The following is a 26871-nucleotide window of genomic DNA, read 5'->3' as shown; positions in this document are numbered from 1 at the left end:
GCATTGCAGGGGGCTGGACTAGATGACCCTTGGGGGATCCCTTCCAGCCCTCCAATTCTGTGTTTTTGAAGAGGATCTGGACTTCCCTGCCTGCCTGGGCACTGCTTGTCTTTTGGGCCTCTTTGCAGGCTTGCTCAAAGGCCCCTTTCGTGGCTGCCCGTTTCCTTGCAAGACAGGCCAGGGCTCCACTATGAACCCTGAAGTGTGCGGCTACATTATAGGACGATTATTTCAGCCTTGAGCTGAAATGATTTCACTCTGAACTCCTACGGCAAGATCCAGGTGAGGCTGTCTTGGCTGCCAAAAGCAAGTAGGCCTACAGTCAAACCTTGGTTGCCAAACACAATCCGTTCCACAAGCCCCTTCGGCTTCCGAAACGTTCGACAACCAAATTGCGGCTTCTGATTGGTTGCAGGAGCTTCCTGCACTCAACGGAGCATTCACTTCTGGGTTTTCGGCGTTCACAAGCCGAAACGTTCCAAAACGGAGGTGTTCGGGATCTGAGGTTTGACTGTAAATGCAAAAGCTTCTTGGGCTGTTGCTTTCTCTCTCGCAATCTTCCTGCCCAGAGAGTGAACCGCATCCCTTTCCAGCGAGTCTTTAGTCTGCAAGCACAGAACCTCTAAAACCCCAGCAGAGAGCCTGTTGGCAGAACAGAACCACCAAGAGCCCTGAAGGCAAACAGCATTTACTGTGTGGCATGAGCATCCTTGGGCAAGAGTCCGGTCACCAGGTGGAATGCCTGGAGAGAGGAAATGGCAGAGCAGAGCAGGACATCGCCCAGGAACCAGGTGCCTGAAGAAAATCCAGCCACAACTAGAGGTCTGAAAATGAAGAGATGGTCAGAGGCTCCAGCACCCACTCTCCTTCCTCGCTGGGTCCCAGTTTCCATGAAACCACCACTGGGTGATGGTTCAAGCCTGAAAGAAGGGCACTCTGTCCGCCTGGGAACCCCAGTGCCGCCCTCCCCCTTGGGCTCTTGTCCACCCATTTTGCTCCCTTGGAGTAGAAGTGTCCTGGGAGACACAGGTGGCCCCCCATTGGCCCCTCCGTGATGTTCCCATCCCTGGAGTCCGATTGCTCATGGAGATATTTTTTTGACAAACAACAACAGAAACCTGCAGGTTTATTCCATCACAAGCCAAAGGCCAGAAACGCAGCTTTGTGGCCGCCTCTCCGGGTTTCCCGTGCTCCAAGGAGGCTAGATGATCCGGTGGGTGGCTGCCAAGCCCAGGAATCCCAGGATGCCAACCGTGGAGCCCCAGGGAAGTGTCCTGCTCCCTGCAGAAGTGGGGGAAGACAAAGCCAGGCTCAGTCCAGGGTTGCAGCGTCAGGGGAGATTGCCTTCCCTGCAGGTGTACATGAGGCAACCAAGCCCAAGGGGCCTGAAGAGCTCTTCAGGGGAGACTCCCTGGGTCCTTGCCACCTTTTAAACCACAGTTCCCCCCCTTTTGTGCAAAATAAACACCATGCTCTTCTTTACAAACAGAAGATACCCAGGAAGGTGTTTTCCACCCAGTAAACAATGTTTGTAGGGTCCCTGCTCAAGCCAATGCACTGCCACAAGCAAGCATTTGGGGATTGGGGGATTGGGGCCTCTCTCAGGCTTCCTTACACTAGATTAGAAAATGGCACTTGGCCACACTACCCAAAATGCACTGGGGTTGTCCCCATGGACATTTCTGCCCAAACCAAACACACTGGGAGTGTATGTGGCCAGCTTCCCTGGCCTCTGACCATTGGACAGGTTGGCTGGGTCTGGTGGGGGTTCAAAGCCACAACACACACACACACACACACACACACACACACACACACACACGAAGTCGAGTCTCGCTTCATCTCAGATCAGGGGTAGCATTTAACTGGAAGGAGCCATTGACACGACCTTAAAGGGAATGGCCGCCCCCTCGACCGAAGCATGGCTTGGGCTTCCTAAGTGGGCTTTTTCTGCGGAAATTATTATAGCACCTGCATAATTGTGCAGGGGTGTGTGTGTTGGAAACAGGGAGGAAGCCTTGGGGGTTCTGTGGTTGGGGAGGGAGGGAGGGAGGTCCACAATGCTGCAAAGAGGCTTCTGCAGGGAGCCATTCATCCCCATGGCCTCCAGAGGGCAGCCGCCACCTCCCTGCATGAGCCTTTGAGCCGCTTTTGTGCTAAGGAGGAAGCAACCTGGCAAGCAGAGCGAAGATGCTGCCCTGGAGCGGAAGGACGCTTGGCTTCCTCCGTCTTGTCTCTCTCCCCCTCTCACTCCTGCCTGTGACTGTTTTGGGAAGGAGAGACAAGATAGGGACAGACTCCCTCGGAAAGTGGCAGGCTCTCATTCACTGGAGGTGAAGGATCAAGAAGGATACGGACAAGCTGGAACGTGTCCAGAGGAGGGCAACCAAAATGGTCCAAGGCCTGGAAACGATGCCTTATGAGGAACGGCTTAGGGAGCTGGGTATGTTTAGCCTGGAGAAGAGAAGGTTAAGGGGTGATCTGATAGCCATGTTCAAATATATAAAAGGATGTCATATAGAGGAGGGTGAAAGGTTGTTTTCTGCTGCTCCAGAGAAGAAGATTCCACCTAAACATTAGGAAGAATTTCCTGACAGTGAGAGCTGTTGGACAGTGGAATTTGCTGCCAAGGAGTGTGGTGGAGTCTCCTTCTTTGGAGGTCTTTAAGCAGAGGCTTGACAGCCATCTGTCAGGAATGCTTTGATGGTGTTTCCTGCTTGGCAGGGGGTTGGACTGGATGGCCCTTGGGGTCTCTTCCAACTCTAGGATTCTATGATTCTATGGAGGTTTTTAAGCAGAGGTTGGGTGGGTGGCCCCCTGCCAGCGATTCTTCAGCTGCAATTCCTGCCTTGCATTGCATGCGGCTGGACTGGGTGACCTTTGCGAGGGCCCCCTCCAGCTCTCAAGTTCTACCATTTAGTTCTGTGGGCCTGCTTGGAGGGTTGTCAGATCCCAGCAAGCGCCACAGCCAACTGCCGTTCTCCCTTCCCAAGCCAGTGAGATGCATTAGAACAGGGCTGCCCAATTTCCCCCCCCCCCCAAAGAGGGCCAGATTTGATGAAGTGAACATGCGTGAGGGCCGACCAAAGTTGTTTACCTTTTGAAGTTGTTGAGCTTTTTTTTTTAGGATTTTACCCAGGAGATAAACTGCCACAGGGCCCAGATTAAAGTGACCAGAGGCAGAGGCAGAGCAAGGGAGGCGTTGTGGACGGCCCACCCCGGGTGCCACCCTGGAGGGGGTGATACTCAGCGCCACCCCCCCGCAACTCCCAAGCCGGGCCCCGCTGCCCGGCACCCCATGCATGCTGCTGCTCACACCTGGCATGAACACTACGGAGCGGCACCCCGCCCCCAGGGGGTACCCCCGCGTTTGCCACTCCAGGCGGCCAAGCGGCTCCGTACACCACTGACCAGAGGGCTGGGTTAGGCCCCCGAAACGGACTTTGGACATGCCTGCATTAGAAGAAAACCGCCCTGGTATATTTTTCACGGGTTTTCAAAGCACTTGTAGCAAGCAGACTTCCTTCACGCCCCAAATGCAAAGTAAAAGTGTCTGTTTGGTTGGGGGTGGGTGGGTGGGTGGGTGAGTGGGGAAAGACTGCTGCAGGGGCACAGCATGTGAATGCAAAGCACCCCATAGGAATGGGGCTGAAGGGATTGCCTACCTGCACTTGGCAGGCATTTGGGGGTTCCGCCTGACCAGAGCCCGTCCTCCTGGCATGTCCTGGCTGCGGATCCCTCAAGGCTGAACCCAGGACTGCAGTCGAAGCGGACGGTGGATCCTGCTAAGTAACTGGTTCCATTCTTCTTGCCGTTGGAGGGGGGTGCCAGCCAGCCACAAGAAACCACTGGGGGAGGAAAAAGTGGTGTCTTTGGGGCCATGCAAGTGTGCATCTGCATGGCATGGGAAACCACGCTGGGAGGAGTGTTGTGCATTGAAGTTCCCACCCTAGGCCACTAGGGTGTGTGTGTATATAGTTCATTCTGCTGCAGTTCTCACTCAGGTCCGCACATGCAAATGAAGGATTGAAAAGTGACGTTCAGGGATTGGGTAACTACAGAAAGTTGTTACTGTTGCATTGTAGCTGAGTTCTATATAAGCAGGCTGCTGAGCCCTTCAGCTCACTTCTGTTCCAGCCTGAGAATAAACAAGAGCTGCTTGGAAATCACTGTGTCGCCTGCTGTGTCCACCCACAACTTAACAAGGAGAATGGCCTGCGAGGGGGAGCACAGCAGAAGAGCAGAGAGAAGGGCCAGACCCAGCCTCTGCCGCTGCTCAACTTCACAGGCTCCCCACGGCAGGACTGGGGTGGGTGGCTGCCTGGGGGGGGGGCTACCCAGGAAGAGCAGCTGCCTGCCAGGGTGGGCTTGGCAGAGCATCCTCCTGCCTGGGGGTCTCTCCCTGCAGGCTCCCTACCTGCTGTGCTTCTCCAAAGCGGAACAGGGGGAGGGGATGCGGGAGCCCTGCTAGCCCCCTCCCCAAAGAAACTGTCCATTTGCATTTCTTAGTGCAGAAAGTATGGATCTGATGTGCAGAGATCTTTCCCCTTCTAATTAGTTCAAGGAGGGTATGGGAAGTTTCTCTGTGTGAAAGAAACAAGCAGAAGGTTCCTCATGTTTGGGTTATTCCTTCAGAGAAGCTGAGTCCAGCTGGCTTAAACTGGTCCTGTTATCTCTTTCAGTCAAGGTCATGCTGACTATAAAAGTAAGACCAGAAGGAGCCTGGGTTTCACCCTTTTCCATCTCTCTTTCCAGCTGTGTGCTGTTCTGAACACAGTATGCTTAGTGTTAAGTTTTAGTCTTAGTATAATAATAAAGGCTGATCGCCGAAGAATTGATGCTTTTGAATTATGGTGCTGGAGGAGACTCTTGAGAGTCCCATGGACTGCAAGAAGATCAAACCTATCCATTCTCAAAGAAATCAGCCCTGAATGCTCACTAGAAGGATAGATCCTGAAGTTGAGGCTCCAGTACTTTGGCCACCTCATGAGAAGAGAAGACTCCCTGGAAAAGACCCTGATGTTGGGAAAGATGGAGGGCACAAGGAGAAGGGGACGACAGAGGATGAGATGGTTGGACAGTGTTCTCGAAGCTACTAACATGAGTTTGGCCAAACTGCGGGAGGCAGTGAAGGATAGGCGTGCCTGGCGTGCTCTGGTCCATGGGGTCACGAAGAGTCGGACACAACTGAACGACTGAACGACTGAACAACAACAACAACAATAATAATAAAATAATAATAATAATAAAATATTCCTTCCAGTAGCACCTTAGAGACCAACTAAGTTTGCTCTTGGTATGAGCTTTCGTGTGCATGCACACTTCTTCAGAAATGTATATAAGTTATTGTAAGTTTGAGTTAAGTCTGCTGCAACTGGATTTCTTATTGACTGTGCCAATCCTGAATGTTTTGGAGTTGTGACCATTCTGCTCATTTGCCTTCAGGAGCAGTAAAGCTCCGCTGGATGAAATTCAATTGCCTCTGGTCTATTTTTTTGGGAATCCTGCAACATGTTTAAGTTTTTACTCTGCTAACTGTACACTGGAGTTCTGCTGTGGATCAAAATTGAGTAGAATTTCAATTTCCTCTCTGCCTGTGCACTTGCTTGCTCCTAACCAAAGTCCCCTTCTCAAGCTCTCCCCAAGGAAGCAGCTGTATTTGCAAGATCTGAGGAATGGGGCATGAAGAGAGGGGTGGGCAGAGGCCAAAGGGGTGGTGGTGGTGAGGTGAAATAGGCCCCCTGGGGCATCAGGAAGAAGAGGGGGAAAGTGGTGCTCCCATCCCATTCAGGCACATGGCAATTCCTTTCCCTGTGACCCTCCATCGGATCCCCACTTCCCCGGCTGAGCTTGCCCTTGGCTCACCTGGCTGCAGGCTCTCTTCTAGGTGCTTGTAGATCCGGTGGGACCACCTGGTGCTGTTCCCCACTGTGAGGTCTCTTGTCGTCAGTGCGTCAAACCTGCAGAAAGGGTCCGACTGGCAGAGTTGGGCCGCTTCCTGAGTGAGGGGATCGGTGGGATCTTCAGGGGCCCGGAAGATGGGCAGGAAAGAGGGGTCATGCTTTGGCCCGTAGAAGAAGGTCTGCAGCAGGAACTGGCTGTCGTAGGTGAAGAGGGAGGTTTCGTTCTTGACGGCCCCTGCAAAGAGGAATGGGGAGCGCTGTTGTTCCCTTGAACCAGACCAACCTCTTGTAGGGCAGCAGCTCCATCTAACCAGCATGTTTAAGTCTAATTAGTGCATGAAGGGGTTAATGCCATAGAGTAAGATGCCTGCTAGGTTTTGCCCATGTCAACTTCAGTGTGTGAGGAGTTGTGAGTTGCCCCAGCTCAGCCACATGGCTTTAACCAGCCTCTTTTGTTCCAGACAAGAATGGAGTCTGAAACCAACGTTTTCCAATACCAGTAATTTAGGAACTTTTGCCTCTTTGTAACTAAGCTACATTTCACTGCCTGCAAGTCTTTTTTTCTGACTGCTATATGGAAAAGCACATTTTGTTTTATATTTTTAATTAAATTTCCATACCACACTTCATCTGAAGAGCATGTGAAACTGACCTTTGGAGAATTTGTAAGTAAACTATTTTTAACTTACCAGATATGTTGTCTTTTCCTATGCTAGGGGAAGAGGGAAACTTTGGAAATAAACTTTCTAAGGGGACATTTTCAAACTCAACGGAAAGGGCACATTTTAAGTCCCTCCATTGTACCAACCAGGTGAGGGTTTGGGAGACCTACCCATTCAACTGGAGGGCACCATCAGAGGTCCTACACTTTGGAGCAGGAGAAAACAAGCTTGCTCCATCCTCCATGTGACAATCCTCGAGATATTTGGAGATGGCTATCGCATCACCTCTGAGTCTCCTTTTTTCCCATACCCAGCCCCTTCAACCGCATCTCATAAGACTTGGTTTCCGGACCCCTGATCATCTTGGTCGCCCTCCTCTGCACACCTTCCAGTTTGTCAATATCCGTCTTAAATTGTGTTGCCCAGAATTGGACACAGTATTGCAAGTGTGGCCTGACCAAGGCAGAATAGAGTGGGACTATGACTTCCCTTGATCTGGACGCCAGAATTCTGTGGATGCAGCCTAGAACAGCACCAGCTTTTGACTCATGTGAAGCTTGTGGTCTACTAAGATCTTTTCCCAGCCAAGGGCCAGGCCAGATCCTCTCTCTCTGCCCCTTTCCTTGGGAGAAGCTGAACGCTCACTTACAGTCTGCGCCAAATGCAAACAGCTCTTCTGGGCTGCAACTGTTGGCATCTAGGATGGTCCCATTGCGGAGGGTCAAGTCGTCCCGGGGGTTGCCATTCATGACCCCAAAGAGCCCCTGTGTGTGATTCAGGAACTTTGCGGGCAGCAAAACAGTCAGGCTCAGCATCCTCCGCGCCCTCCTCACTTCGACTCCGACTCCCGAGGAGAACATGGCAGTGACATTCAGCCCAGGGGCAGTGGAGAGAAAGAGGCCTGCCGGGGAAAGAGGGAAAGCAGGCAAGTGTAAGTATGAATATTATGGGGCATCTGCACAGCACAGCAGGGGCTGCAAACAAATCCAGCGGGAATATTTGAAAATGTTTGCATCCCTAACTCGATGTGCCGTGCACCACCACACACTGGTTTGTTGAGAGGCAGTTGGGAAGAAGATTTGGTTTTCTCCTCCATGTCTCAGTTCTGCTCTTCGGGATTCACAGAATCCATGAGGGACACCAGTCGTAAGAACCTAAGAACAGCCTCCTGTTCTCACAGGGGCCAACCAGATGCCCATTATGGGAAACCAGCAAGCAGGATTCGAGCACAAGAGCAACTCTCCCCTCCTGCGGTTTCCAGCAGTTGGGATTCAGAAGCATCACTGCCTCCAACCGTGGAGGGCAAAGAAGAGCCATCTTGGCTAGTAGCCCTCCATAACTCTCTCTCTACCTCCATGAGTCGGTCTATGCTGCAGTTTGCTTGTTTTGGAGCAAATATTGACGGGCCTATTTGGCTGCATTACCAAGGTGTCCGCAAACGTGACACGAAGGCTGGCAACATCAACCCTGCCATGTGGGAATCCCTTGCAGACGACCGCAGTGCCTGGAGACAGACAGTCAGGTCATGTATCCACAGCAGTGACCAGAGGAGGGATGACCGAGAGAAGAAGCACCATGGTCCATCTGCAGCAGCACAACCAGACACCTTCACCTGCCCCAGCTGCAACAATACCTGTCTCTCCCATATCAGTCTCTGCAACCACAGCAGGAGCTGTAACCCTTCCAACGGTTTAACTTCACCCCCAAAGGCTCACTCCTCCGTTGTCTCCCGAGACAGATGCCAACCAACTATTTGGTTGCAAGGCTTCTTGGCCTTAGATGTAAATTCTGCAGAAGTTTAAGTTGCAGTCACATCAAAGCCTCAGGGAAGATTAAAACGTATGAAACTCGGAGGAACCAAGAATGGGGCAGTGAGCTTCTCCTGGAGGCATCTGGGTGGCCTTTGTGGGAAAGAAGATGCTGGACCAGCTAATCCGCTTTGCTTGGTTCTTTGGTTTTTGTGACTGATACAGAATCTTAGAACTGTAGAGTTGGAAGGGATCCCAAGGGTCATCTAGTCCAACCTCCTGAAATGCAGGAATATCAGCTAAAGAATCCCTAACAGGTGGCCATCCAACCTCTGCCTAAAATCATCCCACGAAGGAGACTCCACAACCTCCCGAAGGAGAGGTTCCACGATCGAACAGCTCTTACTGTCAGAAAATTCTTCCTGATGTTTGGTCAGAATCTCCTTCCTTGTAACTTGAAGCCATGGGTTCGAGTCCTGCCCTCCAGACCAGGAGAAACGAAGCTTGTTCCCTCTTCCATGTGACAGCCCTTGAGATATTTGAAGATGGCCGTCATATCTCCTCTCAGTCTCCTCTTTCCCAGGCTCAACATACCCAGCTCCTTCAACCGTTCCTCATAAGGCTTCGTTTCCATTTTTTCCTCCTTGGTTTCTTGTCTTAACTCATTAGTATTATCACGAAGGCTACTAGAGCTGGGCTCCAGCAGACATCCATGGGCTAACCTGAGGCCCTCCAGACTTTGCTGAACTCCAGCTCCCACCTACGGCCCTGGTAAGCAGTCAGAGGCGACATGTTTTGCCCCCAGGCCTAAGCAGAAAGGAATGACTTGCAGGGCTTCTGAAACCCTCCCTGGCCAACCCTGCTCTCCATGTCTCACCATTCAGATCCATCCAGGTTTGTTCAGAGAAGTTGAGTGCCTTCTGGTTGAGCAGGACCTCCAGCCCGTCCAAGTGCTCTGGGATACGTATCTCAACCACATCTGAGCGATTCTCCTGCATGGCAACGGCAGAGAAGCCCGTCACCTTGGCCTCAGCTCCTGCCAGGCAATTGCAAACATCAGTGTGGCACACCAAATCTCAAGAGACAGAAAGTGACTCGTTTATTTCATTTCTAAATCTATGCTCCACTTTTTCTGACCAAAAGCCCCCCCAAGCATCTTCTATCCAGGTTAGGAAACAGGAAAAGTCAAACACCGTTAGAAACAACAGTGAAATTTAAACATCAATGGGCTTTGGAACCACAGGAGGTTTGGGAGAAAATAGCAGCTTTAACCAAATAGGCAAGGCAGGAGAGTCAAACCTGCACGCACACACACACACACACACACACACACACACACACCGATGTTGCTGGGCTCCAGCTCAAACAGCCCCAGCTGGCATAGCCAATGGTGAGAGATGACGGAAGATGGGAGTTCAGCAACGTCTGTAACCCCCTTGCCAAATGTAAAATGCCCAACAGAGTGGCTAGATCCCACTTGAGAAGGGGCTTCATAATACTGGTGCCACCACCGAAAAGGCATCCTTCTTAGAGCCCCTTGCAGAGGCAGCAAGGGGGACCTCGAGCAACACCTACCCCAATTTATCTGAATTTACAGGGTGGGACCTATAGATGATGCTCCTTAACATGTCCCCAGGTCATTTAGGGCTTTAGAAACCCCAAAATCAAGCCTTGATTTGAACTCCGAGTTTCAAAGAAAACCTGGCTATTAGAATCACAGAATTCTTCAATTGCAGAGTTGGAACAGACTCAAGGGGTCTTCTAGTCCAACCCCCCGAAATGCAGGAAAGGAGACGGAAGACCTCACCATTTGACAGCTTGGCACGGTGGGTTCTCCCTTGGATGCTCAGGGCTGTGAGGCTGGATTCCAGCACAGTGTATTCTCCAAGGCCTTTGAAGGTGAAGTTAGTCCCGTCAAAAGTGACAAAGTGAGGATCTCCAAAAGCTGAGGCTGTTCAGCAAATGCAAAGACAGAGAACACCCATTACGAGCGCCATAACGGAGACTGGATAATGCAGCATGTTGAGTGACAGGGCTGGCATAGGGTTCTCGGGCATCTGTGCCCAAATGGGCCACCTGCCCCCTTCTCTAAGTGGCTGGGGTAGTGGGGGGGGGGAAGAAATGAGCTGCCATTGGTTGGCCTCGGCTCCAACCCAGAACCAAACTGCACTGGTGAAGGAGGGCCCAGACTTGCCCTGAGGAAAGTCCTCCGCCAGGGAACCATCTCTGGCCAAGCCTAGTCCTCTCCTAAGCCTTGCCCTACACAATGGCATAGCAGGGGTTGCAAGTGCCCGGGGCTGTGTGGAATCAGGTGGGTGGATGGGAGGGGGATGAATGGAGTACATAGGCCATATGGCATCTGCATTACCCAAGAGCCAGCCCATTTCACTGTCCACTTCCCTTGCAAAAAATACATCTAATTAATTGGGCGCCCCCAGCTTGGCTCTTGCCTCCCCCTCCCTCTCTCTCTCTCCTTGTGCTATGGATACAAAGGGCTGAGTGAGGTCAGGAGAACATACCAACTCTGGGGGGACGGTACTTCCTGCAGCCACTTGAGGGACGGCGGTTGAGGTAAGTGGGGCAGTTATTGGACCACAAGCAGCAGTAGTAGAAGCTGATGACATCATAAATCCAGTGGGAAAAGCCAGGGACCCTGGGGGGCTTTTCATAAGGGGGAGCCCCCCAGTCGTGGCCTCGGTCCGGTGTGCTTCCCCCGATGGAGTCTCCGGTGAGGACCTGGGTCCCTGCAGCATTGTAGCAGCACTGCTGCCCTGAGGAGTATCGTGGGCTGGAAGAGGAGGCAAAGGGACTCAGCAGACCTTTCCACAGAAGGCGGCAGGTCTTGGCCACTGTGAGCCCAGCCTAGAGTGCACCTGGAGAGACTTACCTGGCCTGAACCCCCCGGACACAGTGCACTGCCCCCGGGTGGTAGGTGCAGGCACTGCCCTTCTCTATGTCACACCCGTAGTCAGTCTGGAAGGGAGAGAGCAGAGGATGGTCAACTCACGGGTGCCCCACTTGCAGATTATTGTCGCTGAAAGCACCTTTTAGCAAAAGGGCCTCAAGGTGCCCTAAAACCAAGTCATGAAAGCCGTAAAAGAAGACGTGAGATCTGCCAGAATGGTCATCTTCAGAGGTGGTTCTCAAAGCAGATCTTGGTCAGACCACACCTGGAACCCTGTGTCCAGTTCTGGGCGCCACAATTTAAGAAGGATATGGACAAGCTGGAGCATGTGCAGAGGAGGGCAACCAAGATGATCAAGGGTCTAGAAACCAAGCCTTATGAGAAATGGTTGAAGGAGCTGGGGGTGTTTAGCTTATAAAATGAGACAGGAGAGATAGGATAGCCATCTTCAAAAACCTGAAGGGCTGCCACATGGAGGATGCAACAAGATTGTTTTCTCCTGTTCCAGAGGATACGACTCAAACTAATGGATTCAAGTTACAAGAAAGGCGATTCTGAACATCAGGAAGAACTTTCAGAAAGGAAGAGCCTCAGAAAGTTGTGGACTTTCCTTCCTTGGAGGTTTTCAAGCAGAGGTTAGATGGACACCTGTCCTGGATGCTTTCGTTGAGATTTCTGCATTGCAGGGGGTTGGACTAGATGACCCTCGGGGTCCCCTCCAACTCTATGCTTCTATGAAATCCTGAGGTGCCTGTGCAGGAAGGAGGTTTGTGTGGTGCTCAATGGGTGGCATGTATCCCACAGGTGCCCTGGTAAAGACTGGGGGGGGAGCAGGCAGCCCATGACCTGGTTCCAGAGCACGCCTTGTGCCTGGCAATGATTAAGCAGCTGGCAAAAAGTTCTGGCAGGACACATCTGTGCCTTGTGAGCGATCTGCAAAGGCAGCAGCTCTGGGTATCCCCAGAGGGCAAGTCAGGATGTCCAAATCCTGATTGCAGCAGCCGGGTGCTAGGTGCCATGAGGTGTCCAAGTTTTCTTGACACCTTTCCGGGGAAGGTGCTCCCCCATTCCTGGTTCCTGGAAGGAAGGAAGAAGTCTGCTGCCACTCCCTAGCTTGGGATGAGCACAAAGCTCGAAGCAGGGAAGCAGCTGAGCCTGTTCTCTGAAGGGCAGGCAGATCAGCTGAACTTTCACAACACGGGCTGGTGCCAGTTTCACAGCCGGCTGGAATTCGTGAGGTTTTGGCAACACAGAGACCCACCCTCAGTGCAGGGATCCCAACTCACAGGCTGGAGGAAGAGGAGGGGGCTGCTGAGGCAGAGGCTGCCCAGAGAAGGACTCCTAAGCAGGGAGGGGAGTCCTCTCTTGCATCATGTATGGAGAGAGAGAGAGAGAGAGAGAGAGAGAGAGAGAGAGAGAGCAGATGAACCCTGCGGTTGGGTGTGGCCGAGAAGGTTCTGGAGGCTTTTGCTGGGAAATTCTATGACAGTTCAGGAACCTGCCTGTCAAGGCACAGGTCACCAGTCCACCTGAGCCTCACTCCCAGAGAGGCGCAACAACAGCTTGTGCGGAGCGCCTGGTTCCTCTGCACAAAGATTGGGGTGTGTGGGTGTGTTTGTGGGTGTGAGTCTTTATGGCCCGTTGCTGTTCTAGATTTCCCTGGCCCAGATCTGTGGTCACTTTTTTTGCTGTCTGGATTAACCACAACAAGTGGGAGAGTCAGAAGAACCTCAGAAGAGCATCTGCTGGATGAGGCCAGTGGCCCACCTGGTCCAGCATCCTGTTCTTCTCACAGCGTCCTCCCAGATGCCCATTATGGGAAACCCACAAGCAGGATTCGAGCACAAGAACAGCTCCCCCCAGTCCTGTGGGTTTCCAGCAACTGGGATTCAGAACACACCCAACCTCTGCTTTAAAACTTCCAAGGAAGGAGAGTCGGGCACCAGGGGCTGACCTGGGGGTCTGTCATGGACAATCTGGATGCAGAGGAGTGGTGGAGGCAACAGCTGGGGGACCCCCCAGTGGAAGAAAGCTCAGAGCCAGGGGGTTGGGGAGAAGGGTCAGAGGGAGAAGACTGGAAGCTGAAGAGGCAGCAGGTTTTACTGAGCAGGGAGAGGCAGAGAGCAGGGGAGGGGGGGTCAAGAGGCAGACTCCAGAAGAAGCCAGGGAAGCTCTGCCCCCCCCCCCGCCCTGCTGCGACCAGCTCCCCTCCCCTCTGGTCTCCCAGAACATGCAGAGAAATGATGAGGGAGGAGCAAAGAGACAAGAGCAGGCATACGCAAACTCGGCCCTGCAGATGGGAACTACAATTCCCATCATCACTGGTCCTGTTAGCTAGGGGTGATGGGAGTTGTAGTCCCAAAACATCTGGAGGGCCGAGTTTGCCTACGCCTGGACAAGAGGAAGGTGTCTTAGGCTGCTGGGGAAGGAAGCAGGGAGAGCGGTGGGAAGGCTTCATTGGGGCAAGACCTACTGGGAAGAGTTGCTGGGCCTGCACTGTTTTCTTTGCCCCACCCTGCCACGCCAGCGCCTCAGGCAAGACACAAAGGACCTACGTGGAATCTCCCCACATCCGCCCGGGCCTGTGCCAAAGTGCAGGGGCAGTCTGGGATCTCCTCTAGGAAATTGGGCAGGCCTGCCTCGAGGGCGTCCCACTGGCGGCACTTGGCTGTGGCCCACGCGGCTGGGTCCTTCCGGAAGTCGTCTCCCAGGTGCCAGGCCAAGGCGTGCTCCGTGCTCCAGATGGCCGCCACGTTGCTGGAGGAGGGGAGCAGAAGAGAAAGAGTGTGGGGTGGAGTCTGCTGGAGCAGTCAAGTACAACATTAGCTAAAACAAAATAAAAAATAAAAAAAAATCCTTCCAGTAGCACCTTAGAGACTGTCAGGAAAGCCCCCTCCCCACTGCGTCCGGCATCGCAGGAGCTTTTAGAGTACAGAGACCCACATCCGCTGTTTACGAGCTCCTGCTCCCCCTCCCCCAGTGTGAGCTCGCATGCTTCACATTCCTCAGGCGGGGAAGGAGAGGGGGAGACAGAAAGGCGATGCAAAGGCTTAGAAGGGGTCGGAGAGCCGAAACACCACAGGGAAAGCAGAGATAGAGGTCAGGTTCCCACGCTACGTGGTCAGTCACAAGAGGGGAGAAGGAGGGGTTTCAGGCTCCCGAAGCTGCTCTGTTGGAAGGGAAACCGAAAGAGTTCATTCCTGGACACTGATGAGTAGGGAGAGGACGTTTGAGACTTTGCTTTATATAGCTTGCACAATAAAGAACTTAGTTTTTAGAAGTTCTTTGCCTTGGACTGTTACTCATGAGCAACCAGTAAGCGTCCTTACAGAGACCAACTAAGTTTGTTCTTGGTATGAGCTTTCGTGTGCACGCACACTTCTTCAGATACATTGGCATTTGACTAGAGTGGACATTTAGGGGGATGTTGGTCCAGCCAGTTTGAACTTCCTGTTACACCTGGCTGGGGCATCCTTCCTTTGCATGTGACCTGGTAAAAGGCCAAGTCACATGGCCATCTTCCTCTCTTCAATCTTCTTTTTTGTCCTGCGAACTTCCTGATTCGCCAGGACTGTACTGCTGGCTACCAGCCAGCAGTCCCCCAGGTAATAATAATAATAATAATAATAATAATAATAATAATAATTTATTATTTATACCCTGCCCATCTGGCTGGGTTTCCCCAGCCACTCTGGGCAGCTTCCAACAGGATATTAAAAAGATCAGTAAAAGATCTTTTACTGACAGCCATCTGTCAGGAATGCTTTGATGGTGTTTCCTGCTTGGCAGGGGGTTGGACTGGATGGCCCTTGGGGTCTCTTCCAACTTGATGATTCTATGATTCTATCAGACATTAAAAACTTCCCTAAACAGGGCTGCCCATATGGGGCAAACCTGTTGGTACATGTTTGTAACGTTAAGCCTAAATCCTGCCTTCAGGGATCACACTCTGCTCTGCCTGATTGTGAGTAAAACTACTTTTTGTTGCTTATGAATAAGACTCTGGTGTCTGTATTCTTTTATAAGGGAATCAAAGGGGTCTTACCAGGAATAAGAGATTCTAACGAGTCTGCAGCCAGCTTCCTGCTGTGTAATAGGGGAATGCACTCCCTGCTAGATGAAGAAACTTGCTAGCGTTGAGTGAGGAAGGATAATATAATCAATATATCCTTTCTTGTTACCCACAACATTCCCACAAAGAGGTTTGCAGGCCTGCTGGCGAGCTCTTCCGTCTCACGTCTGTGTCCATGAAACCACACATCGCAAACGCACAGTTGCTTCCTAGCCCAACCCGAGGCGTGTGCTGGCAGCCCCCCTGAGCTCTCTTGCAACTCGGAGACCGGGGTGCCTAGGAGAACGAGACCCTCCCCACCATGGGAGCCCCAGGAGGAGGACACATGCCCCCTCCCAAGGGCCAAGGACTCACCTCTGACCGTCAGAACAAGCAGCGGAGGAAATCCTCAGAGCCCCCACTTCCCAGGCAGAGTAGTGATCCAAGGGGACCGGCAGGAAAGTGAAGGCTCCTGTGTTGGTCAGGTTTCTCTTCAGGGTGTAAAGGTATTTCCATTCCGCCACCCACGAGCTGGAATAAGGCTCACCTGACCAGGGGAGGGAGGAAGAGTTGACATTAGGAGGAGCTTTCTGGAAGGTAAGAGCTGTTCAACTGCTGGGTGGACTCCCTCAGAAGGCGGTGGACTCTCCTTCCTTGGAATCAGAGGGTTGGAAGGGACCCCGAGGGTCATCTAGTCCAACCCCCTCCAATGCCGGAGGTCTCAAATCAAGCATCCATGACAGATGGCCTTGGGGGTTTGTAGACAGAGGTTGGCTGGCCACCTGTCATAGTTGCAGTTCCTGCATTTCAAGGGGTTAGACTAGATGGCCCTTGGAGTCCCTCCCAACTCTACAATTCTAGGATTCAATTCTTCTTATTATTATATATTCATTTTATATACCACCCTTTATTGAAATATCCCAGGGGGGTAGAATGTTAAGAACATATTTTACAGAGCATAATAATAGACAGCATACGAATGAAATAATAACAGTCCCCTCCACCCTACACATTTAACAAGCTATAGATTATTTAATGTCTGAAGGCATGAGTAAAGAGGAATGTTTTTGCCTGGCTCCTCAAGACATGTAATGATGGCACCAGGTGAGCCTCTCAGGGGAGAGCATTCCAGTCAGGGAGCCACCACAGAGAAGGTCTGTTCTTGTGCTGCCATCCTCTGAACCTCTCAGGGAGGGGGGACGTAGAGAAGGGCCTCGGGTGACAAGCTCAGGGTCTAGGTTGCTTCATATGGGGAGATGCGGGCCTTAAAGTATTGAGGTCCTGAGCCGTGTATGACTTAAGACATCCCACCATGCACCACTGAAGGTTTTACTGATCCTATCCTTATGCTATGTTAAACATTGTCTCGTCAGTTCTGAATGAATGAATGAAACCAGCCTCATCTCGCCTCTGTTATTTCAGATGAGGCAAAGGACCAGCTTTGCCTGTTCCCAGCACCTCTCAAGAAGTGGCCAAAAACAGCTGCCCCACAGAAGCCCAGAAGCTGAAAATACCGCTGCCTCCTGCAAGGAAGATGCCTCACAAATGAGCTTGGACAATGTTTTACCCCAAAAAGAGGAGACAGTTTTCACATATCCAGCTGCTTCCTGCTGCACAAGCTTAATATCCGCAATGCCCCGCTCATCACAAGACCCGCGTGGTCACAGGGAGAGCCTTACCTGTTTCGTTATAGCCCCAGACTTCGACATTGACGTGGCTGGCTTGAAGCGTCCGGCGGTTCCAGGTGACTGTCAGGTTCCCCCCGGTGCCAGGAGTGCCATAGTACTGCCACTTGGTTTCATTCACCAGCGTGCTTTTCTCCAAAGGAGACACTTTGCTGTGATGAACTGCATGACGGAGCAAAAACTATCAAAGGTGAGTCACTTTTTCTGCACAGCCCTTGAGCAAGGGTGCTTTTGGCTGAATGATGCTGATGTTGTGGGTTGGGGGGGGGTCAGTTTGGATGATGCCCTGAGTCCTTCCCCGTTCTTGGGGTCCTGCACCCAGCGAGGGTTAGAAATAGAGGGTTCTCAAGCAGTCAGACTAGGTTCTCTGTATGACAAGGACCTTTGCAGGCCATGGAAGTGTCCTCCTCAGCATCCCGGAAGAATGGGTCAGGTTGCAGGAGCTACAACTAAGGGGTGGGTCTTCTGGGCTAAAGGGTGGGCCTCGTGAGGAAGGCCCTGATCTGCCCACCATCCCTCCAGGCCAGTGTGCCAGGGATCTCCTGCCAAGCCTCTTCCTATGCCAAGTGGGTCCTTAAGGGGCCTACCTGAGGAACAGAAGAAAGAGCCAGGACTCCCTCTCACCATGAGAGGAGAGCGAGGCTTCAGGGGATCCAGGTGCAGGGCTTTTTTCCTAGCTGGAATTCATCAGAACTCAGCTCCAGCGCCTCTCAGGTGGGTGCCATTACCATGATAAGAGAACAAGGCAGGCGTTTGGGGTGAATTCTGGCACCTCTTTCCCTAACAAAATAGCACCAGAGATCCAAGACTGGCTCTTCTATGGAAGTTGGCCAATCTTGCCGATTCTTTGTGAGTGAACTTGAACAAATTTTGTGAACAGACTGGGATTAGTTCAATTGTAGATTTGCGGGGCTTGCATTTCTTCTGCATTCTGCTCTTACCTTCCCCCCCCCTGACTTTTTATTCTTCATAAGGTTCCTTAAGATGGCTTCCAAAGTGTGTATGTTTGCCAAACTCAGGGTTTTAGGACACCTCCCCCCCCCCCATGAACACTTGACATTCAGGCTACTGGGAGAAGGGGCGGACTTTGGTAACATGGCACTCTGTACTTGCCCAGGTTCGGCATGCACTAACTAGGGTTTGAGAAGGAGGCAGGAGGGCTTTAGGACCTTGTGGGAGCCCTCATGCCTCCTTCCCAAAGCTCAGCACCTACTAGGCTTTGGGAAGAAGGCAGGAAGGCACCCCTTTGGCTCCTGCGCCCTGTGCGGGGGAACCGGTCATGCTGCCCGAAATCCACCTCTGCTACGAGTTAAGGATTGAAGGTGTAATCTATCTAGCACACACTGGGAGAGACTCGGAGAGTGTCAGCTGCTGCTACACTCCAGGCAAACCTGAAAGGTGCAGGCTGGAGTTGAGAAGAGCTGAGGCACCGGCTTGGAACCTTTTAAAAGTACCGGTCATTCCTTTAGTGCATCCCAGATTCCCTCCCATCTGGGCTGCAGGTGTAAGTGGGAGGGTGGAAGCAGCAGCACTGCAGGGCTGTTGTGTTGCAGTTGGCAATGGAGGAGGTGGGAGAGACTGTCTTGGACAGGGGCGTAGCAAAGGGGGGGGCGGGCCACCCTGGGTTCCATAATGGAGGGGGTGACAAATTATTTTTTTTAATTATTTTTTAATGCCTGCTCCGAAGGTCTTATCTTACTATACTTGGGATTATATAGCTATATATGAAATTTCATGGATATTGGTTAATATCTTGACCCTCCTCCACCAAAATAGCTGTTTTCCTATGTCATGAAGGCTGAAATTTCAGTTCAGTGGAGCACTTACTGTTCCCAACCCTAACCCTGTGGAAAGCCATCTAATCAGACTATAATTTGATTTTGAGATGTTTTTAGGGGGTAATTTTATTATTGTTTGATTTTATACCAATGTTATGTATCTGATGTTAGCCACCCTGAGCCCGACTTCGGCCGGGGAGGGTGGGATATAAATAAAAGTTTATTATTATTATTATTATTATTATTATTATTATTATTATTATTACTTGTTATTATTCCTTTGTAAGAAAATATGAAATAATGTAAAACCATTTTTTTGCGGGGGGGGGGAATCAATGGGGGGTTGACAAGAAATTTTCCGCACCAGGTACCACCTGACCTTCCCATGGCTTGGGGGGGGGGACAAAAAAATTTTTTGCCCCCGGGTACCAATTTACCTTGCTATGCCCCTGGTCTTGGACATCTCTCTTTTGCCACAGGCCTTTCCTCCTCCACCCCCCCCCCTCCTAGATGCAAGGGAGAAGAACAAAAGTCAGTGTGTTGTGTGTGAGCTGAGCTAGAAGCAGCCTGGAAGCTGGAAACCCAGAGACATGCTTGCTCTGAATCATAGAATCCTAGAGTTGGAAGAGACCCCAAGGGCCATCCAGTCCAACCCCCTGCCAAGCAGGAAACATCATCAAAGCATTCCTGACAGATGGCTGTCAAGCCTCCGCTTCAAGACCTCCAAAGAAGGAGATTCCACCACACTCCTTGGCAGCAAATTCCACTCTGTGCTGGGTCCAAAGCTGCCATTAATGGAGAAGCAAGGTCTGTTGATGCTCAGCATATATATGTACGTGCAAATAAATAATATATCCTAAGGACACCATAAGCTCTGCTGACCCTCTTTCCAAGGAAACCAAACTCTCAGTAAAGCTCAGGAACCCTAGGAATGTCTTAACACTCAAACATAGCGGTGGCCTGTGACACTATTTATGGCATGCAGAGAAGCATCCCTGAAATTCTTCTTTAAGAGCAGACCATGAAAGCAAAGAGGGACCTAGCAAGCCCCAGAGCTCCTCAGGCAGCCGAGTCTCTCCCAGAGCTGCGAATGACTTATTCTAAGCAGCAACTCCGTGAGGCAGGAAGCGGCAGAGGCAGCAAGGCCTGGCTGCCCAACATTATCTTCGCCACCCACATTAGATCGTGACACAGTTTCAGAATCCCTTCCCAGTTGCTTTGGGAACACTCAGCCCTCTCCCTTGAGGAAACAGGCAAGGCAAGCAGAGGACAAGGTACGTGGAGACAGAACGTGGGCTCTGTGGAGATCAGGGAACCTGCAAACTGGAAAACAAGTCACCTGACTCCCAGGTTGCCATCCAGGGAAATGTCCGTCCTCCATCGCCGGAAACCTCCAGCTTCAGGATCCCGATCTGGTAGAGTAAGGGGGAGATGCAGTGGACTCGGCCATCTCCAGCCACGTAGCCACTGGTCTCGACTGACCCTGCAAACCTGTCAGCGCCAAAGAGAAACCACAGTGTGACCCAAGGGAGGAAGGGGCAAAGTCAGAGCATGGGGTCGGCTTGGAGGCCCTGGGTTCAAATCCCACCACCTCAGCCGCTTAATTCCTTGGTGGCCCTGCAGGCCAGGTGGATGGTCACTCTCCCTGCTCTCCCTCTGTCTTTTCCTTCCGGCATTTCACGGCATGATTGGCTCCTGCCAAGGCCAGCTGTAAGGAATCATTTTATAAAAGCAAAAGGGATTAAAACTGCAAGCAGTTGGACATGTTCACAGTGGAGTATGGCCATAACAGGCAGGAACAACAATCGGCACTTGGTGAGATTCGCCAAAGACTTCTAACTTGTTTGCTCATTGAAAGCTGACATTCAGTGCTGCGGTGTAAGGTTACAGCTGCAGTCTGGCAGTCCTTGGTTTCCAGAAGAGGAAAGACTCTTTGGGGGAAGAGATCCCAGCGGAGGAGGAGTAAACGCTGCCTCTTTAGGACAGACAGATGGCCTCGGGTGTCCCCAGCTGCATTGAAGGATGTAGTTACAAAACCATTCCTAAAACCGCCCTTGAACCCGAGAGAGTGCAATGGCAATTGACCGGAGGAAGGGATTTGTGTGGAGAGTTACTAGACCACTCCAGGGTCTCCTGAATGAGACTCATTATCAAGATCCATTTCAACCTGATTCGGGATCTAGTTTTAACACTGGTCGTTCCATCTCTATCTGAAGGACCAGTTCCAGAAGTCAGTTGGTGCTGGGGAAATCACTGGTTGACCCCACAACCGTTTGTGCTCTGGAGTTCTTCAGGGTTTCATGCTCTCTCCTGTACATGAGCCTTACATTTGTCCCTATTGACAGTCATGTTGTTAGTTTTGGCCCAGTTCTCCAATCTGTCAAGTGTGGGAGGATCTGCAGCCAAATCACAAGTGTGTGAGTCAGAAACATACAGGATCCTTTAAACTTGGGGCAGGAGGAGCAAGAATAGAAAACACACTTTTCTTTTTACCTCTTGTCCAGAGAGTGCACTGCATTTTGAACCAGACTATGGTTTTCCCAGTAGTGATATATGGAAGTGAGAGCTGGACCATAAAGAAGGCTGATCACCAAAGAATGGATGCTTTTGAATTCTGGTGCTGGAGGAGACTCTTGAGAGTCCCATGGACTGCAAGAAGATCAAACCTATCCATTCTGAAGTAAATCAGCCCTGAGTGCTCACTGGAAGGGCAGATCCTGAAGCTGAGGCTCCAAGACTTTGACCACCTCATGAGAAGAGAAGACTCCCTGGAAAAGACCCTGATGTTGGGAAAGATGGAGGGCACAAGGAGAAGGGGACGACAGAGGATGAGATGGTTGGACAGTGTTCTTGAAGCTACGAACATGAGTCTGACCAAACTGCGGGAGGCAGTGAAGGATAGGCGTGCCTGGCGTGCTCTGGTCCATGGGGTCACGAAGAGTCGGGAACGACTGAACAACAACAACAACATGGACTTTTGTAAATTTTAAGGATTTTTGTCTGCCTAATTTTCATCACTGTATCTGTTGAATCCTGGCAAGTCTTTTGATGTGAGGAAACTTTTATATTTTTCTTGTTTACTTAAAGAGCCTGAGCACGATTTCTTTGTTAAGAGGGAAATGCAGAATAAATCGAACTCATAATTATGCCGCATTGTGCAACGTTGTCTCTAAAAGCTTCTAGAGATAAGCTGCACACGGATGGCAAATTAACTCAGCTGAAATAGGTATTTGCATTCTTACACAAGTAAGAAGAGGAAGAAGAATAAAAAATAAAATATCCTCTCCTACTCATCTAAACCCATTCAACATTATTGTCATACTGAATTCTGATTCCGTCTTCTGCAGCATTAACTACCCCTCCCAGATTGGTGTCATCTGCAAATTGGTGTCATCCCCTCAATTCCTTCATCCAAGTCATTTATTAAGACGTTAAACAACAACGGGCCCAGGACAGAACCCTCCGGCACCCCACTTGTCACTTTTCCCCAGGATGATGAGGAACCATTCATGAGTCCTCTCTGGGTTTGGTCAGTCGACCAGCTACATACCCACCATATTAGTTGAATTGCAACTAATCACCAAACTTAAAACCATGGAGAAACCTGGTCTGAACAAAGACATTGGATTCTTATCTCATTATACATGACAAAGCTATCTTTAGCCATCTCACCCCTTGCCTTTCCCTGGAAGACCAAATTGCAGTTGTTAACAGTCGTCTACAGGTTTTCCACACCTATCAGCCGATCACCCATTCCCACCATCCTTCTGAGTCATACCCCTCCCCACTCCCTCACTATATTTAAGGGTCTGGTGACTTCCGTTTCAGTGTATCTGAAGAAGTGTGCATGCACACGAAAGCTCATACCAAGAACAAACTTAGTTGGTCTCTACTGGAATGAATTTTTTATTTTATTTTGTTTTGACTATGGCAGGCCAACACGGCTACCTACCTAGATCCACCTAAGTGTTACCTTGTTCAGCCCACATTGTATTCTCTGCAAGAATATCATGGGGGACTTCCTGAAAGGCTTACTGAAATCAGAACAAAGAGTCTGTTGTTTCAGGTATGGGGAAATGAAAGATGCTCCAGCGATGGGACCAGGGATCTCCCAACCCTGGCTCTTTGGGCCCTGCCCTATTTCAAACAGGAGCACACCACAGATCTCCATGGCAGCACTAGGTGATGTGCACTCTTCCCTCCCTCTTATTGGTTTTCATCATGCTATTCCCCTTTCTCGCTGCTGCAAACCCACCAGGAGCAGGTCTGCCTGGAAAGCAGAATCCCTGGCTGTGAGCACCTGGAGTTCAGGCATAGGCAAACTTGGCCCTCCAGATGTTTTGAGACTACAATTCCCATCATCCCTGACCACTGGTCCTGTTAGCTAGGGACGATGGGAGTTGTAGTCCCAAAACATCTGGAGGGCTGAGTTTGCCTATGCCTGCGTAGTTGCTTGAGAAATACTGCTCTGTGCTGTGTCCCCCCCTCAAACCAGCTTCCTTCTGAATGGAAATCTTAAGCCACATTAACTTCGTAGTTAAGCTGAGGTGCAGGGCAGGGCCACCCATGAGGCAGCTGCCTCAGGGAGCAGATCTGGGTTTGGGGAGCGTGCTGCTCACCTCCTCTGTGCCCCTCTGCCATGCCTCCCACCCCACACTGCCTGCTCCTTTCCAGCCTCCTCTTCTCTCTTCTTTCCTCCAGGCTGTCTCCAGGCAGTGTGGTGTGTGTGTGTGTGTGTGTGTGTGTGTGTAGGGGTGGCCATGTGGTTGTTTTGTTGTTGTTGTTGTTTTTTGCCTCAAGCAGCTGAGGTGTGTACACTTGTGGCAGCCACTGCACATGGGCAGGTTATGGTTTCGCAAATAAGAGTTTGGAGAAGGGGGGATTGCAAGGCCAGGGAAATCCAAGCACTCATGCAAATCCGGAAAAGACCCTCCCCCAACAGCATGAAAATGTGACCCGAAATGCAGTGGGGGGGGCCACTAACGTGTGCATTAATGTGCAAACATGCATCCCAGGCCAAGAACAACCCCGAGTGCACATGTCGTGAGCTACCAATCCTTCTGGAAATCTCAGCTCACCTGCAATTCACGTCGGAAGAGCTGCTGGCGGTCACGTTGAGGAGGCTAAAGTCTTTCCCCCCAAGGAGGGTTCCTGAGTAGGGAGAGGCGTTCAGGCAGAATTCCCAGTAGTCGGGGCAGCAGATTCCCAGGGATTCGCAGGTTGTGTGGCAGGAGCAGCTGCTTCGAGGTGTCCCACAGTGACCAGAGCAGGAGTCTTGGGCTACTGGTTGGAAAACCAAAAGGAAGTTGAGAAAGGTCTGGGGCGAGGGTTGCCTCCTTTGTGCACCAGAGCAAAGAGATTTCCCCCGGGGGTGGGGGGGGGGCTGGGGAAGCCACCCTTCTTCCTCTAGCTCTCACTCGGAGACCTGCATTTCTCTCAATGACTGGTCAACTGGATGCTCTGGATGAGGGCTGGGCAATGTATCAATTTATCACCCAGAACCGGTTTGAAGTCTATATTGTGATTTTTTTCATAGATTGAGAATTGGAATCAGAAGATATATAGGCTATAGTATAACTAAGTTAAGTTAAAAAGGATATAAGAGGTAGTGAGGGGTAATTTGAGGTTGGTTTGACAGAAAAACTTTTTTCTTTTTCTTTTTGAAGTTAAGATGTGTTGAAAAATTAAGAATTAAGATTTAAGATATAATGTTAGGATTTTATGACTAAGATGAGAGGGTGAAAAGTAGATTTTACAATGTTACAAAGTTACTAAAAGAGGTTTGGAAATGAACACAGAGGAGAGGACGGGAGGAGGTCCCAATGGAATGTTAAAAAACTAGGAAAGACAATGAGATTTTTGTTTTTGGTTTTTTTTTCTTTTGGTAGTATTTTTGTATGTTTGTAGAATGTAGTTTTTGATATTTGTTTTTTGTCTGTTATTGTTTGTATTTGTCTTATTGGAAAATTTAATAAAAATTTTCAAAAAAAAAATGAAGTCCATATTGTGATGTTGGTTTCGTAGTTTTTGACCTGGGGATATATCACGAATCATGATGTGTGTGAGAGTGTTTGCGTCCTATGCAAAAAAAATCACAGGGTGTGTGTGTGGGGGGGGGGGAACGGTGAAGCCAGCGAATGGCTCTACATAGCTCCACCCTTATTTCAGACATTGTGATATATCAATATATTGCGAGGTTTAGCTGGTGATGATATATCGCGATGTTGAAAACCAGATATCACCCAGCCCTACTTTGGAGGAGGGAGTGTTTCCTCTTGGCCTGGGAGAAGCTGGGGTGTGTGGAAGGGGTGGGTGTTCGCGTGGTTTCCTCCTCCCAGCCTGAAACTCTCCCGGAGAAACCACTCTCTGAGCACCGGCTGCTACCACCTTTCGACTGAGGTTAGGCACAAGCCGCCTTCCGCCTTTCTTGAACACGCACCGCGCCCCGGAGGAGCTGTGGACGGAGTTGTGCAATGCGCATTGTCCCGCCTGCAAGCCCAGGCTGGGCTGATGAGGGGGCAAAGTCCCCCCCCCCTCCTGCTTGGTGAGGGATCCAAAGATTACATGCAAACCTTTGGTCTCTTCCAAGCCGTTCTCCTGGATCCCCCTCCTGGACCTTGTATCTGAAGAAGTGTGCATGCACACGAAAGCTCATACCAGGAACAAACTCAGTTGGTCTCTAAGGTGCTACTAGAAAGAATTTTCGATCTTGTTCCACTGAGTAATACAATTGTAGAGTCAGAAGGGACCCAAAGTGTCATCCAGTCCAAACCCCAGGAATGCAGGAAGGAATCACAGCTGGGGGGCGGGGTTTGCCTCTACCATGACTCCTCTCACATATGGCTTCTCCTCTCCCCCGGCTGGCTCAGCAAGCCCCCCCATTTAGGCTCATTCGGCCAGCGTGTGGGTCCAGGTTGTGCTTCCCTTTCTTTCGCCACTTGGCCGGCTGGGAAGACGCTTCTGACAGGAGACAGTTTTAACCCTTTCCTCTCTGCCAGAGCTGGGGTCCTTTGCATGGCTGGGCACTACTGGCTGAATGTTTCATACTCCCACCCTGCCCACTGCGGCAGCCCCTTCCTCCCAGGGCTGCTGCCTCTTGCTTTTGCCACCACACATTTCCCCACCACGACCACCCGAGTCCATGGGAACACCCCCTCTTCCCTGGCTGCTGCCGCCCCTCTGAATCTGGCCGTGCCAACGCTCCGTGGCTGCCACCCTCCCTCTCTGGCTGCCTGCCTGCCTGGGGAGGTCCCTGAGCTGATGCTGAAGAGCCCAAGAGCCCCCCGGGGCAGGAGCGGGGGTGGGGGGGGGTCTTCCGCCCTTGGGACAGACGGAGGAGCCTCTCATTCCATCCCTGCTCTGGATTGTCCCAGGAACAGAGGAAAACACAAGGAAGCAAAACAGAGGGAAGAATCCGGCTGCCGAAAGGGAACAACGAGAACAAGCTCGACTCCTTTGCCGTGGTTTGAATGTCAGTAGCATCAGGATCCGGCTGCGCACTCAGTTCGCCCACCCAGCCTGCAGTTTCATAATCTGGTGGTCCACCTGCTGGAACTGTCCTGTTTCGGATTAGACGCGAGACAGAGGCGAACTACCCTTGAACTTACCTGCTCCCAGTAAAGCAAGGCTGCAGAAGACGACGAGGGAGGAGGAGGCTGTCCTGCAAATCGGCCTCATGCTTTGCTTGGGGCGTTTTATCTCCCCCTCACGCTGTCCTCCCGGGTGGGGAGGCTCCTTGCAGATCTTTCCCTCGGGAGGGAGAAGAGATCCGAGCAGCTCAAAGTTTCTTGAGGAAATGTTTACAGGAGGGAAGACGCCGCAGCGGGTCACATTCCTTCGCGCTGCCAGCCAGGCACGCCTCTCTCTTGCCCAGATGTCAACAGCAGCAGCAGCAGACCTGAGGCAACTGCGAAGGTGCAGGGCCTGCTCCGCGCTGGCTCCCCTTCCCGCAGGCCGGCCGAGAGGGCGCTCCTACTTTCGCTGCTCTGCCCTGGCATTTGGGAGGCAGGCAGGGTGTCCCCGAGAGACCCCGGAGAAGTTCTCGGCGGCCACGTTCGCTTGGCTTTGTTTCACTTCACTTTAATTATAAATATATCCAAGAAACACAACGCACGTGGGAATAGGGATTCCCGAAAGCAA

General features: G+C 51.2%; 1 protein-coding gene across 1 annotated transcript; it reads right to left on the bottom strand.

Moving 5' to 3' along the window:
* Positions 1-1092: 1092 nt before the first annotated feature.
* SUSD2 (sushi domain containing 2) lies at positions 1093-26556 on the bottom strand. The gene is made up of 14 exons (XM_033165713.1): positions 26340-26556; positions 23811-24015; positions 20072-20223; positions 16949-17116; positions 15645-15816; positions 13774-13975; positions 11201-11286; positions 10833-11101; positions 10121-10264; positions 9191-9349; positions 7215-7466; positions 5866-6138; positions 3666-3848; positions 1093-1281 (listed from the first exon to the last, which is right to left on the bottom strand). The coding sequence occupies exons 1-14, from the start codon at positions 26407-26409 to the stop codon at positions 1202-1204; spliced, it is 2415 nt and encodes an 804-aa protein (XP_033021604.1). The 5' UTR covers positions 26410-26556; the 3' UTR covers positions 1093-1201.
* Positions 26557-26871: the final 315 nt, after the last annotated feature.

This window comes from Lacerta agilis, chromosome 12, assembly GCF_009819535.1.
Source record: "Lacerta agilis isolate rLacAgi1 chromosome 12, rLacAgi1.pri, whole genome shotgun sequence".
Taxonomy (NCBI): Eukaryota; Metazoa; Chordata; class Lepidosauria; order Squamata; family Lacertidae; genus Lacerta; species Lacerta agilis.
This window is presented reverse-complemented; position numbering and strand designations above follow the sequence as displayed.

Bases quoted from the DNA above. Each gene is read 5' to 3' on its own strand.
- SUSD2 (XM_033165713.1), bottom strand. From the start codon at position 26,409: ATGAGGCCGATTTGCAGGACAGCCTCCTCCTCCCTCGTCGTCTTCTGC. The intron at 20,224-23,810 runs GTGAGCTGAGAT...TGGCGCTGACAG, and splicing joins TCTTCCGACGTGAATTGCAG to GTTTGCAGGGTCAGTCGAGA. The intron at 7,467-9,190 runs GTGAGACATGGA...TTTCCCCGGCAG, and splicing joins AACCTGGATGGATCTGAATG to GCCTCTTTCTCTCCACTGCC.